This window comes from Tachypleus tridentatus, chromosome 8 (assembly GCF_004210375.1).
Source record: "Tachypleus tridentatus isolate NWPU-2018 chromosome 8, ASM421037v1, whole genome shotgun sequence".
Classification (NCBI taxonomy): domain Eukaryota; kingdom Metazoa; phylum Arthropoda; class Merostomata; order Xiphosura; family Limulidae; genus Tachypleus; species Tachypleus tridentatus.
Window position 1 is genome coordinate 34,801,966 of NC_134832.1, and position 16,527 is coordinate 34,818,492.

At 28.9% G+C, this 16,527-nt stretch overlaps 1 protein-coding gene across 1 annotated transcript in view; it reads right to left on the reverse strand.

Moving 5' to 3' along the window:
- Positions 1 to 14,345, reverse strand: part of Glys (glycogen [starch] synthase) — a 50,373-nt gene extending 36,028 nt beyond the window's left edge. The window contains exons 1-8 of the mRNA XM_076448198.1: positions 14,113 to 14,345; positions 9,441 to 9,622; positions 9,077 to 9,268; positions 7,109 to 7,303; positions 5,552 to 5,696; positions 1,757 to 1,874; positions 1,170 to 1,290; positions 764 to 930 (exon numbers count right to left, since the gene is read on the reverse strand). Of these exons, the coding sequence (XP_076304313.1) occupies positions 764 to 930; positions 1,170 to 1,290; positions 1,757 to 1,874; positions 5,552 to 5,696; positions 7,109 to 7,303; positions 9,077 to 9,268; positions 9,441 to 9,622; positions 14,113 to 14,242 (1,250 nt within the window). The 5' untranslated portion in view covers positions 14,243 to 14,345. The remainder of the gene's footprint in view (positions 1 to 763; positions 931 to 1,169; positions 1,291 to 1,756; positions 1,875 to 5,551; positions 5,697 to 7,108; positions 7,304 to 9,076; positions 9,269 to 9,440; positions 9,623 to 14,112) is intronic.
- Between the last annotated feature and the right edge of the window lie 2,182 nt (positions 14,346 to 16,527).

Here is a 16,527-nt window from a genome sequence, read left to right on the forward strand (position 1 = left end):
GTGTACTTAAATAATTTTAAAGTACAGTTTTTACATATGAAACTTCTTTTCATGAAACATAAAAGAAAAAGGTCTAAAAATAATGACTGTCAACTACCATTAAGCTATAATGAATCCAAAAGGAATTGTCATAAAATGATAGTTTGAAAGAAAACTCATTAATTCTTATGTCACAAGCTTTCACTTATCAAATATTAAAACTGAAAAAAAGTACATAGATTTTAGAGTAAAAGTGCTGTAATATCTAGAATTCTCATTAGGTTGACTCAAAAAAGTGGGTACTTGAATTCACTAAGATACAATTTCTTACTATTACAGCACAAATTCTGGTGAACAAATACATGCCTGTCATTCTTAATTTATAAGGTAAAAAATTAATGAAATTTGATAACACAAATTTAAAAAATTGTTTTAAAAATATCATCAATTCCTAGCAACTCCTTTTTTTGCTTATCTACATAGTTTAATGCCAGTTTCTTTAATGTAAAAGACTTCTTCCACACAATAATTGAACATGATGAAAATTTAAAATTTCATCACTAAAACAATTATTTGGGAAGGCTTTGTACAGAAACTGATGATCAGTAAATGTTTTTAATTTCTGTAACAAAAATTGACTTAAGAAAAGCTGTACATTTTAATAAAAGAACAACTCTTTAGCAGATCTTTCCAAGCTAAAGGAAGTTTAAAAACTTAAGACTAATATAGTTACATCAAAAACACTACGCATTTCCAGAATTTTAAACATAATGTTGAAACTCACCTTAAACACACTTCAAACATTCTCTTTCCAATCTTAGACTGAATATCATGTACAGTATCACGAAGTTGTTTACAAATAGCTTGACCTCGCAAAGATTCAACATTAAAATTGTTTACCCGAGCAGGAAAAATGAGAAATGCAACAACAGTCATATCACTTCCTGCAGCCTGAAAGTCACAAATGTCATAAGAATAAATTTTCAATACTAGACCTCACAAAAGCAAATTATCATGTAATCTCCTTTAATACCCAAATAATAAAAACGAATTACCAAAAAATTTTTGAATATCCACACATTACAGATGAATAATTCAAGTTTAATGCACACATTCAACATTTATCATAAATAAAAGTTTGTTCAGAAAAAAAATTCAACTGTACAGGATTATATGATTTGCAAACATACCTTAAGAAAATGATTCAGTCGAGCAAGGGCTTCAATAAACATGTCAGCTCCTTTGTTTGAAAATTCATACCGTCCCGCAATGAAACAATAGAGAGTTCTGTCCAGGTCAAAGTCATAATGTCTACAATAGAATACAAACAAGAAGTATCAAAATTGTGTAATATATTCCTCAGTAAATCAGTATAGTGCAAAAAGTGGAAAGCTAGAAAACTTATTGTGCAAAGGTAAGTTCACTCAAAGACATTACTGTGAAGTAAAAAGTCAAAAGGTACAGAGTAATTAAATACCTTGTATACCAAATAATTTTTCTTAGTTTAAATGAATTGACAATACTAAAAACAGAATGATATAAGCAACTAAATCAAAAATGAAAATAACCATTACTGATAAATCCATGTGGAATTATGGAATTACTCTGCATAAAGTAAAACTAAATTTTAAAAAATATACAAAAGCTTTATTTTTGTTTGAACTTACAAGAACAGACCAGAAAAACATTTTACAAAGACACCATAAAAAAAAAAAACACTTCCTTCACATAGTTAAGTAGATTTGACTATAAACATGTCCTATATTTAAAAACATACCCGTAGAAATGACCCCTGACAAAGTCATGAATTTTTTCTTTTGCTAAAGCATGAAGATTCTGAAATTCATGAAGTGCACTAAACTTCTTCACGTTCAGTCCATTTGGTGTTACTATGTCTGAACAAGTAGAGTCAGACTTTTCATTATTGAAAAAAAATAATAAGTTAACTAAACAAAAAAAATTCATCATAGTGTAATAACCTTCAAGCAGTTAAACAAAGCATATACTACATTCATACATCTATAATTTTTCATCTATTAACAATCTTGGGTGTGTTAGTATTGTAAACAACTTTTATAGTTACATTCAAAAATTAATTAAACTAATGTATGTTAATAACATAGGCATCAGAGTGAACAAACAAAAGTGAACTTTCTTAATTCCAAAAGAATAAATTTAAGTAAATTGTCTTTCTTCACATCATGAAATTGGTTTGCTCTGAATTTTACAATTTGTATATACTTTCCATTCCTTTTGAGCTTTGGAGTTTTTATATAAATTATAAACTTATAGCAAATACCCAATATTGCCAAAATCTAATTTTATAGCCTCCAATCATCTTTACTTACAGAAAGATGTAAATTTAAACCCACACAACATGCCTTCCTATCACACTACTTTAAATTATGACAATAACTCTCTTTTCATTTGTTAATGGAATTATATAATAGGCTAGCTTTATCTCATAACAGTATTCAAATTATTTGTTCTACAGATTCAAAACTGATACTGTTAAGTTCATCTTCACCAAGTTAGGGAAATATTTTAATGCTCTTATAACTTAGTTATAAAGCTTGTTAAACTATATTAGTTAAAGGACATTGTATTTTTTGTTCTCGAATGAATATTTGATCTAATATTCATTAAAGTAGCAATAATAATCTTTTATAAAATTAGTTAACTTTTAACAAGACTCCAATTGCAAAAAAGAACTTCACATAAGTACAGTTACAAAACTAACTAAAATGTAAAAATTCAAAACTTGTTAAAAATAAAATGTAAACAAATGTAAATCTCTCAGTGAAGTATGTATCTGAGCAACACGTGTATTATATAATTCAATATTTTGTTTTACTCTAACTTATTTGTTCACCAGTTGTTTATAGCTTTGTAATGCATCTTTAGTAGCTGGACACAGTTAAAAAAACATTAGGGAAAACAAATGTAAACTGCCAAAAGAATGAAGCTGTTTAGCATAAATAAGTGTAATTTTCTGTTACAATCTGCAGTTATTCTAGAAAGCAAAAGGGGGAAATTAGATTTCATACTTTTTGTGATGTTTAAAAGGTGAGTCAAATGGACTAAACCAGTACAGTGAGGCAGAGAAAATAAAGTTCTACTAAAAACAGTTTTGATATTCATTTAGAAAGTTCCTAGTGGTTAAGTAAAAGAAACTGAAAGTTGAAGACAGTATTTTTAATCTTAACATGAAAATCACCCAGCACTCAGCATAGTCAGACTATAAAATTCATAGGCATAGCAAAAATAATTAATTTTAAAAAATGTTTTTTGTGCACAAAAGACTTGTAATGACTATTAAAAGCTTGACAAATTTCTTTAAGATACACTAATTATATTAAAAGTATATTATGTACAGTTTACTGGTTACATGGTAGTTCAAAATGACAATCTGTATACAGTTAAGCACAAGAACATAAAATATAAACCAACAAATAACTGAATTTCAGAGCATGAGAGATCCACTCTGACAAAATAATTTTGTTCTAATACATTAATTTAATAATAATTTTCTCTGTTTAGCAACTTTACTTAAAAAACAATGTTAGAAATTCCTTTGAACTGTAAGCAAGCATTTTCTTTTTATTGTAATATGAATTTTCATTGTTTATAATACTTTAATAGTTCCAATAATTACTTCAACAAATTCAAAATATTTTCTTACCTGAGTAGGTCTTTAATTCTTTCAACATGGACTCAGTCACTTTGACTGACCATGTGACCTCTTTGTACTTGTTTAAAGTATTTGTAGAGCTAATACTTCTAACTTTCGATAGTGTACACATTCACAAAAGCTGGTAGTCTTTCAGTTAATACTGAGTTACTATATACAAAAATCATTTTTAGTGGAGTATTTTTAATAAACTAAAATAAAGATTTGTCAATAAATGTACTGAGTATCCGTTTTCAGTAGTCCATGTTCATAATAATTTTCATGTTAAGTTTAATAATACTTTTCCTTCTAACAAATCTCAAGTTTCCTTACTGTAATTCCTAAATACATTTCAAACATTTTTTTATTTTCACTGACACTTTATATTTTATCCGTTATTTTCTCTACCCTACGTCTATATAGGATTAGTCAGTTTAACCAATTTTGCAACAACCAAAAAAATAAAAATAAATTACTTTTTTCTTTCTACAATTGTAATATGAAACATCTGTTTATCCTAAGTAGCTTTATGCTCATAACAGTAAATATCTACTTATAATTCAAATTTATTGTTTCATTACCTTTTTAATCCTGTCTAACTACTATCCAGACCATGATGTTGTAAATCACTTGAGGAGCATATAGTTGACATTAGATTATTGAATTACATTATCCACAAGCTACTACAAGCTGCTCATCTGTGTACCCAGTGAAACATTTTTATTATTATTTATTTTACTCAATCTAATTTTAACCTAAAAAAATGATCCAAATTTTTACATTTTATTTACTTTTGTAATAATAAATAAAGAATAAACATGAAAAACAAGAAATAAAGTACTTACCCTATCTTTTTTCTTGTTTATACTGATAGTAGTAATGCATTAAATTTTTATTTAATTAAATAATTCACCAAAGAGCATAGACTAACAACATGCAAAAAACAGACAATTTACCTTAACTATCAAAATTTGTCTAATTTTCTGAGTATAAAGCAACAGTTGTTACAAGTTCATCCAAGCTAGCCATTAACTTTCTCATGTACTCTTGTACATGCTTGTACTCTGAGCAAAATTGACACTTATCTGTTTGATGCTCAATTCTATACAATATGTCATTTGATAGATGAAAATCTTGACTTTCTATTAGTTATAGGTAATATGATTAAACATAAGAGAGAAATATTAACAAATCTTGAGATAGAAAATGTGACAGGTTGGTGTGACTGGGTCCAATTTTCTGACCCAGATGATAACTCTTGCAGAACAAAATTTAAGGCTATAAACATTAGTTTGTCTGAGCAATGATTTTTATAGTGAGTAATTTACATTTAATTTTATAATTTTTCAAGGCGTATTGGATAAAACAGAATAAATGCCTAAAGAAAATATGTAATACTAAGAGGAATGCAGGATTTTTTTTATATTGCCTTGTAGCATTAAGGACTTAAAATTTATATATTATTAAAATATGGATTATTAGCTCTGATTTTATACTATATTATACTAATTGGTATAACAAGAAGTAATTTAATAAATTTTGAATGTAATACTCAGTAAACTCATGGCAAGATGATTAAGGATGTACAGAAAAATTCCCGGTAGTATATTTATAAAATGAAAATTTTTTCACAAGTATAATCACATTAGTTCATTTTTAAAACAAATTTTTACTTACTAAGCCTTTATCTTGAAAAACTCTAAAAATACAATTCTTTCCCAAGAAAATATTCCAAAACAAAAGTTTAAACTAATAATTTCATTAGAAAGTTCATTTTTATATAAATAATTTAGATTTTCCTAAAAACCATATTAACTGACTTGAGTATAATATAAAATAAGAAAATAAACGAGTTACAAAGAATAGTATTTTCAAAATTAAAGAGATGAGATCAAATGTTACCAGGCTTTCTTTTCAGTAGGTGTTCTGCTTCGAGGGCAGTAATGTCTGAAACAGTGGTGAAGATGTGAGCACTATGAACAGCAGCTCGTTCCATGCAGTAACGATGGTAAATGCTACGATCACCAGCTTCTTTGTCCAAGTTGAACTTACAAAAAATGAATTTTTCATTACTTTACTGTTTATAGGAATATCTGAGAACAAATAAATCTAAGGTTTCAACAACATATAAGAACAAACATTTTGTTCTTACTCAATGATAAATGATGTGTTAGTTCTTTCAGATTCATAATATACTTACTTACACACACACACACACTTATTTTTTTAACACCACTTATTAACCTAAATATACATTAAAAAGAATACACTTCATATATGTGTTAAAATTGTTTAAAACAAATTTAGTGACAAAAAGTATGAGTAATGAAAATTACATTTCAAGACTGAAATTCTGAAAGAATTTCCTACTTCCTCAGTTTTGAGCTTTCTGAAAAGCCAAACTTTTTAGCATTTAACAACACTTAATACCTTTCCAATATCATGTGCACTTCAAAGCAGAACAATATCTTTACTTCTGATAATTTGAAATTAATAAAAATTTAATGCTCACAATAAGTTATCTTGTGTTACTAATACAGTTTAAAATATTCTTAATTAACTTCTAAACCATAAATACCTCTGTTTAACAAGTCTGAATTTAAAATATTGCTTTATAATTGCTTTTGAAATCAATCTTTCCATTGAAGTGATATTGGTTTAAAAATTATCTATAAAAATATCATTTAGAATAGAAAAAGACAGCAACTGATGACATTTCAAAAGTTTTAGAATCACATTCTCTTCAAATGTAAAATTCACTTTTTTTTTTTTTTTAAATAGTGAGCATGCCATGTTAAAAATTTTACATTTCTGGAAGCAATAATCAACTTTAACCAATTCAAAAATATCATTGTAACTTTTGTATATAAATTAGTAGTGTGTAAAGCTGGGTGATCAATCAATATCTGGTGAACATGTATTACATCAATTATAATCATGAAAATAATCACCAATACAGATTTGTATTTTTGGTTGTTACCAATTTAGATTATTCAAACTGCTGAAGCAATGGAAATATTACAATTATAATTTTCTTCATTATTTTAAATTAAGTTTGTTCAACTTACTCATTAGTGTCATTATTCATGAAAATAATCAACTAATTAAAATTAGCATTTTTGATAATTACTAATTTTAGTCATTCCAACCATTCAAAACTTGTGAAAACAATCATCAGTTGAATGTAATTTATCAATGAGTCTAACAATTAACTGATAAGCTAATTCCATTAATCACCTAGTTATATTTATGAAAATTGATCCTTTCATAACTTTTGGTAAATTAAGAAATAATTGACTTGTATGCTTTGCTTCGACTAGTTTAAATAAGATACAGAGAGAGTAATTTTTTAAGTGTCTTCTGTCTTATTTTAAGGAATTTTAATAACTTTTAATGAATATAAATTAACCAAGTAGCATGTTTTAAATTTTAAACCTGATGCCAAATAAGCACCTATACCTTATCAAGACTGTTATAAAAGTCAACATTAGCAGCACACAAGTATCTTCCAAGCAGAGTGGCATGTGTTGTGAACACTGTGGCTATGTCTAAGTGTCGTGTCCGACACAGTACCAAACCAATGCCTGCTAACCATTCATGGAAATGGGTCACAATAAGGGGGCGATTTCTTTCGTTTGATAATTCTTTCAAAAACTGGAAATATAAAAAAGTAAAATTTTCCTACACTGAAGCTATTAGTAAAAATCAAATAATTATGATCAATAACAAGGCAGTAAAGTTTTACATTATTTTATTTATTCCTTAACAAAATAATTTGTTAATTGTCATATGTTTACTCAATAACATTTTAGTTTTGTAACCAGACTTTTAAAATAAAAATTATTACTTAACTACAGATTATCAGACACATCTAAGTATGCATTAAAGAGAAGTATTAACTTAAAACAATTTTAAGCAGGCTAATGGTAAGATACAGTTTTTTTATACATCTCCAATACAAAGAACAGATGCATACATGATATGGTGTCAAAGTGGACATATCATCACCTTACAGTTGCATTCAAAATTTAAAACATGCACAACAGACCAGCCCTGAAGTGGAAATGGAATGTTGACTACAATTCCAAATTTATGAAGTATACGTAGAAGTTGTTGTACACAAACAGTCAAGTGTAACAAAAGGATTTATACTTAAGTATTTGTGAATTAACAAGTCAATCTGACTCAGACTCTAATAGGTTGGAGTGCAAGACATGTTCATTTTAGTATCAAGCACACAAAACTTTAATCCCCCACTAGTTTTGCACCATTTCTGAATGCATACATATCAGATGACTGCTCTCCACCAATAGTATAATGGCACAACTAACTGTTATTCCTGCTCACTCATCACTTTTGAAAATTGGCAAGTACTAGAATAAAAAAAACACTGGTTTTAGTGAAAAGGAAAGGTAGAAAGTGTGTAAAAAAGGAGCCAAGTACTGAAAATGTTAGCTTCCAAAACATTTTCCTCCTCTAACACAAAAGACTAAAATACCCTATTGCAAATGTCTACAAAGAACAAACTAAATGGAAAGCAACTGCCCACAATGAAATGGTGTTCTCAAAGGTGAAAACGAAACACACCTGTGGTGTATCTTACTATTTCTGGAACAGATATGATCTTCACTCAATATAAAATATATATATAATGTTACAAGACTTACACTACTAAGACTAAACATCAATACTTTTGTGTTATAATTTTTAGTCATTCTCAAATAAAAAAACAATATAATTTATAGTGATTCCTTAATTTTTTATGGTTGTTATGAGATCGGTCAAATTTACAGACCCCACACAGGTAGGGTCGAGAACATAACAGAAAATACAATTTTACTGAAAACACATTTCATATGTATTTAGGAAATTTTAGAAATTACACAAATAATATTTGAGATTTGTGGAATGAAGAATGGTTTTTAATCACAACATGAAAATCACTTTGTACTTGATATATTCACAAATAAGAATTTAGTAAAAATACTTCATTAAAAACTAGATGTGTAAAAAACAGTTATAATATTTTTTTAAAGTGAAGATACATTGCATCAAAAGTTATGGTATAGAAACTTAACTTGTGCAAAGGTATGTGAACTTGTATATATTACCAAGCCCATCATAAAAGGGTTAATATAGATAAATTTTAGTGGAATTCTAATGTACTAGAAATTTAAAGAATAGAGTTCAAGAAGAGTTAGATGAGTTTAAAGCCTCAATAAGCACACTGCTTTATACAAAGCTCATGAGAAGACAATATTAAAAAACTGAAATGCTACTATGCATTAACACAAAAATATTTAGTCACCCCAAATATAAAGAAACAAAAGCTAAATATTATAAAGAACAAAAACAACAGCATGAAAACCATTGAAATAAAACAAGTTTTACTATTTTTTTGGAAAAACCAAGTGACCACAAGTTTACCTCTTCTAAAAACCAAGTAACCAAGAAACCAAATATAATAGCATCATTTGATTCCCTATCATGCCAAGGCACTCCAATGTTACATGTGTTCCACAATTCTCGTTTCCATTCATCTAGTTTCCAAGCTGCTGACCCAATGTCAAATAAAACAACTCGTGGATAGCCATCAATCAACCACCTTCCATATATGACCTGTTGAATAGGAAGAAAACATTAACCTTAAAACACAGTTTACTAAACTCAAGTTTATGAATTTTCTGATTCTACATGTATGTTAACACAATATTCAAAAACTACAATCATAATCAATTTCTGATGACTAATAGACTTTTATCACATTTTAATAAGATACTTTAAAACTTACCCTAATTCCACTGTTTCTAATGTTTTGCAAGGCTGTTCTGAATACACTCTCTGGTGGTTCCATACATTCTACTTCTGTGCGCACCATGGCTTCATTATGAGGTCCTAGAAGACAGTACTGATCACCAAGTTCTTCAGTGCTAATTCCAGCTTTAGAACGGATCACTGTATATATCCCTCCCACTTGCATAAAAAACAGCATTATGTTGTGTCAGACACTTTCTATTAGATACAATCTAATAAACTGTATATATACATGGCTGCACTGTTTTTCACTTTTTTCCTATATATTTATCCTTACATTAGAAAAAAGAAAAAAAACAATACCTTAAGTGCTTTCAGAAAAGTGGGTTTTAATCATAAAGGGTAAAATTCTTTTAATATAAAGAAGGAAGTTTTTTTTTTTACTCAATAAAACAATCACTGCTTGATGACAATGAGCTTGCTCAATAAAATCCCAAACTGTTTAACTTTCCTAAATGGAAAATTGAAAATTGCTTAAACATAATTTCTGAAAAAAAAGTAAAGAAAACTTTCATAGTTGTCAATAAATTAATTGAATATTTTATGGACATGTACTTTTCTGAAATAATAGTTTAGAAGATAAATTACATCCTACTTTTGATACTGTAGTAAAGCATGATAGTTTATGAGTCATTTTAATTTTCATGTCATTGGTCTTTCAGCATTTAAAACTGTTTAAAAATTGAGTATATTTATAAAGATGCACAACAATTTACAATCTATTTCACAAACTCACACAAAGGCTAATAATTTTACTACATAGAAACTGGCATTATCATTTATACATACTATTTAATCATTTTTCAATGGTAAAGTTCTTGATGACGAAAGAATCGACTTTATTTGATTAAAAAGATTCAAGCAATAATACTTTTTAATTACACATTTTATATTACTTAAGACACTTGCAAATCTTACTTGATGTTTGATATTTATTTTACACAACTGAGGCACACTGTTCTGAATGAAATATAATCACACTTTTTTGATGGTTTAACAAACATTGTGATATCTGATTATGAATTTTTATGCAGTTCATTAACTCAATGAATACTTTAACTTATCCACTATATATTCTATAACTAAAAAAAATTGATGAATAAAATCAGTAATATTTTAACTAATAACAGGCAAATGTTTATTTACTAAAGGTAATTAATGTAATAAATGCATTCACACATATATATTATACAAAGTTTGCTTGAAATTTCAAAGATTTCCACCAGCTTATTTGAGTTATGATTCATAAAAGTTGTGGGTTCAAGGTCTTCAACTTCCAAGAATGTCATGAATGAATAAAGTCCAAGAACCTAGGGACTTAAAAAAATCTTGCAAGGTTATAAATACATTATAACAGGGGACAAAATACTTTGGTGGATTTGATGAGCAATTAGCAAATACTGCATAGTATCTTTTTAATATTCATCATTTTAACACATTACAGCAACTAAATACAGCACTAAAAGTCTTAATTTTTTAAAGACATACACTAATGAAAAAGGTAAATGGTATGATTTTATTCTAGTAACACTTTTACTCAGTTTCAAACCCTAATACTTAATTGTACCATATACTGCATTTCATGAACAAAACAGTTCCTGGGACATAAAGTTAATCTTCAAAACAATGAGAAATACCAAATACTTCAGCTGTCACAAAATAATGCAACAATCGATTAACCATAGAAAGAAGTTACTTGAATATATTGCAACTGAACAAGGTTCCCACAAGTCTTTAAGTTAATCTAGTTTATTTTTATTTTTTGAAGAAAATGTCTAGTGACTTTTCAACACTAATTAGCACTCTCCCTACAGGCATTCTTTACATGTCACAAGGTTTTAATGAGTTTCATTCAAAATTTAATTAAACTAGTTTTTGTTTGTCCATGTTATATCAATTAACATAACACACAATCATAGCTAATAATTCATATTTTAACAGTATGCAGTTGTAAAGTTCTTAATTTCAAAAGGCAATATTAAAAAAAAAATTGAATTTTTCCTAATGTGAGAAATGTGACATTTTTGTCTCTAGGCATCCCCTATTATTTAATTTACTTATCATCCTTCTGAGAAGTAAAAATGTAACAAGTTACTTATAATATTGTCCTCATTCATAAATCATAATTGGCATTAAACATTATTTTCATTTAATGATAGCTTCATTTATTTTACTACTGACCTTTCTCAGTTGAATTCCCATTCTTGCATTAACCAAATGCACCAAAAATTTGCATGGGTTTGAAAAAATGTTTACCTATACATCCTAAAAGTTTAAAGGCTTCTTAAGTTTATAACCATACAGAAAAACTAGATTTTAGGCTACCTGTATGATGAGATAACATTCAAGGCCTAAAAGGGAAAATTTAACATTCTTTTAGAAACACAAAGCTATACAGAATTATATAATGTACTTACATAAGTGGAAAATACTGTTACAAAGTAATGAGAGAGTGCTATTGTTTTATATTTCTTTGAAAGCAATTTTGTAAAGGTTTATATGTTTTGCTATCAAATATAAAATGTGTCATATGAAAAGGAAATACATGCAAGTATATACATAGCTAATTGCAGAAAGTTAATGTTTTTCATTTGTAGTTTCCCTACTGGGTGCCACTTTCTACTGGCTCTTTGACATTTGGAAATGGCATAGTTCCAAACAGGGTAGCGAGTCAACTTTCTTAAGATCAAATTTACTACACCTTGGTAACCTTATTCATTTTATAAAGGGGTAAATACCCTAGCACTTGATGGACATAGGTAATACATAAAATTTATACTAATATTCAGTGGCTGAGATTCAAACTTATTTTGTTGGTTTTGTGCAATACTTTAATCTATGCTACTTTTCACTATATATGCTCATTGACTTTGCCATTAAGACACAGAGTAACAGAATTAATAGCTGATATTTTAGCCCTCCAATGAGTGATAATGATTTACACCTTTAAAACACTTTTATAAGAAATTTAAATATACATGTAATTTAATACCTTGGTACACATTATAGAAGGTTACAGAATTAATGATGTGAGCAGCATGTATAAATGTAGCATGCACCATAACTGATTTAAGGTATTAAATACTTGTCAAAATGAGAAAAATAAAACTTGAAAGTGTGTAAGAAACTGCACAAGTTTTATGAGCTATTATTAAAAAGAGTAATGACAAATGATTTTTTACCTTCATGGTCACTTTTCATAAAATAATATTAATAAAACACACTAATGTTAAACATTTTACTTCAAACCTTTAAGCAAACTTAAGTACAGTCCTTCAGATGTATTTTGGAGTTGGGTGATTAATGATATTTACTAAATGATTAACTGACAGCACCATTAATTGATTAGTACAGTAATACTCAAACCACTGTATGTACAAGCAAATGAAAACAAAAAGGATGGCAGTTGATGCTACCAGCTACCTGCCTTCGTTTTAGTAAACAATCATGAATGTAAAGAATAGTAAGTTTATCAGATGCTGCCAGACTCTAATCAGCAGTTCAAAAGGGAATAAGGAGAGACCAACAAAAAAAAAAGTTGTGGCAACTGGAGTTGTACCAAAGATCCTTAAATCACCAAAACTGAACAAATCTGAAGGAAAACACTTATAAGGCTAAAATTAAGCATTAGGTAGCTTTCCACTTAACACCAAACATAACAGCACACAATTTACTTCAAAAGTTGTGATAATTTAGAACAGAAGTAACTGTAAGTCCTAATTTTGGTTCATCAATTAGTTTAGGTAACACCAATTGATATAAATTGTGTTCAAAGAAAACTGATTCCATTAATTTAAAAAAAAATTATTTCCCAGCTTTAATATATACATCCAACATAATTCTGAATGAATTCAAAGAGAATAAACCCTATATCTAGTCAAACCATTCCACTTACTTTCTAAAGAAAGACATGGGTTAATGTGAAACCCAGGTTGAACTGCAGCATTTCTGACATCACTTATATTGTCCAAAACAAAACATAAAAAATTAATGTGATTTCACTGGGGAGAGGAGTTATAAACACACACACACTTTTATACACAGGCTGAAACTTGCCCCGAATGATAATCAGTGCCATAAAGTCTTTTCTGACTTTTGTACATATACTTATCAAATATCTGAGCATGAAATATAAGACAAGTTAATATTCTAAGTATTCAGTATATTTGACGTTAGACATGCTTGAAGTTCAGTAACACTTAAAGAAATACCACAAAGGTGCTACAAAACTAAAATGCATGTGTGAGGTACACTGTTACACAATTCATAATTAACATATTCATACTATGAATCACGAATAACATTAAATATATAACTTTATACTTTCCCGTTTTCAATTAATTTTGAAATACCCTAAGATTTTATTCTCAGTAAAAACGCTTGTGTTACTGTTAAAAAAAATGGGAATAAAATAATAAATTTCAATATATTAAGAAATGTTTTTTTATAAAACACATATGTCTTAAAGTTTATTTACTATTAACATATCGCGAATAGGAATCCTTGCAAGGTCAAATGAAAGTGGATATCAAATCTACCGAGCCTACTACGTCTATGCGGTATTACTGTTACAACTTACCTCACGAGTGAAAATCATTCGTTCCATACCAAAAAAACAAACCAACTTAGCGCTCCTCAATTATATTTACCTTTGTTGCAAACTTCCCATGAAGTTTCAAACACCCATCTATTTTCTGCTTCTGCAGTTGCTCCTTGGTCCAAAGTTAAGTCATCTACTCCTTCAAGACGGTAAAACCTCTTTGCCATTCGCGACGCCATTCCTTCTTCCTAAATTAACCTTAAAACTAATCGGTGCAGTCTGCTAAATCTAAAACCGACAAAGCTCACAACGGCGACATCTTTAGAATCAAAAGTCATCACTTTACCGAGTCTAAATATTAAGAAATCGTGATTTTCTTTTTTTTTTTAATGTAGTAATGTACTCTACATATTATTGTAAAGAATAAATGCAGCCTTAGATTTATTGTTCTACAAGTAACAAAATAAATATTTTTAACTACCAATAAAAATAGTTATACTGAATCAAGGCTTTTGAAATGTAATCTTCACAGTCATTAATATTTGCTTTCTTTGTTTGTTTTGAATTTCGCGCAAAGCTACTCAAGGGCAATCTGCTCTAGCCATCCCTAATTTAGCAGTATAAGACTAGAGGGAAGGTAGCTAGTCATCACCACCCATCGCCAACTCTTAGGCTGCTCTTTTAACACATTATAATGCCCCCACAGCTGAAAGGGTGAGCATGTTTGATGCAACGGGAATTCGAACTCGCAACCCTTGGATTACGAGTCGAACGCTTTAACCCACCTGGCTTTGCACGGCTTCACAGTTTACTAAAAGTAAATAAATAAGATCATCTATGTAAGCTGCAAGTTATGCGCAATAAAGTACTTGACTTTTCTCTTAAAGAAATAAATCTGATATCTAAAAAGAAAAACTGCACTGATTATATATAAAAGAAAAAAGTGTTTTTGCCGAAAACAATTGCTAAAGGAATTAAAATTCTTCCATAGCTGAAACTGAATGGAATCTTTAAAGACCATAAACAAAATTTGCCTTCAAGACCTTATCCCTAGTAGTACAGTGGTATGTCTGCAGATTACCACTGCTAGAAACCAGCTTTCTACACTGGTGGTGAACAGAGCACAGATAGTCCATTGTGTAGCTTTGTGCTTAGTTCCAAACAATCAGTTAATTAACTTTTAAGACCCGTAGTGTCGACATATGACTCTGCAACAGAAGCCACTGGTTACTTGATCAAATGTTTAAACCATGTCTATAGTATTTTATGAGGACGAAAATCAAACTTGAAGTAAAATTGTATTCTAAAAATGGCTGGCGTTAAAACTTTAATTACAGTAAAGTACAGGACGTTAACCTGAAGATGATCTAAGAAGGTCGAAATGTTGTTTTCTACTTTATTTAAATTAAAGTTTTAATACCCATATCAGCCGTTTTCAGAATACAAATCTGAAATATGTTCAATCACACAATTAGAAAAGATACATTATTCTATAAAAACAATATATGTTGACTCCATTTTATTTTTCTTAGACGTAATAGTCTTGTACCCATACATACCCATAGAATAAAGCATAGGAAGTATCATTAACTTCATGTCTTTACATTTCTCTAGAAACATAACATAAGAAACCGTTTGCACAATGCTCGGTTTTGTTCTACACAATAGTTATTTTAAACTTGGTGACACTTTATGCAAACTAAAGAAAAAAGTAGCAATGGATAACAAAGCAGCTGTCACAGTTGCTATAACATTCATGCATATACCCCAGACCAAAAATTTTGACACATGTAGACAAAAAACAAGTTTAATACTAGAAGTGTAGTACAAATACACCAATGACATCCCTAGGGTATGGAATTATGAAAAAAATAACACAACAGCAGTTTTACTATTTCTTAAACAACTTCCACCTATCAGTCAACTTCAACGCAGAAGGATACTTAACATTCTATGAAGGACAAATACGGAGCTCGGTGCATAACAAAAAAAAAATGTAGGCTGATATTTCTCCATTACAAATCACACCACTCACATCGAATCAAAAGAGGAACAATAATAGGAGAATCAAATGGAATAAGTCGTAAATGCTCCATGTAGAATACCATTCAAATAACACAAAATGAGTTTAACACTTCTACGAAAAGACGTTTCTAGTCCTGATTTCTCCAAGCCCATTCCCCTGGGAATCTCGTTAATCCATTCATTAATGGATTTAAATGGCAATTTCATTTAAATACAAAATTATTAGCCTAATATTAATAACCTTTCAAGTTGCTCTGGGGCCTATTAGGCCCCACTTTTTGTAGGAGTGTTAAAACACTACTATCCCCCAATATCACATCATCAATGTTTTTAAATCAGAAAGAAAAATTACTACAGTAATAGACCCCCTTCCCCAAATCATACACAAAGATGCCTAGAGTGTATATTTCTTTCATAAGCAACACAACTACAACTAAGATTCGTAAAATTGGTAAATATTTCCAACTGATAATCAACATAACGCAAAAAAAGACTGAAA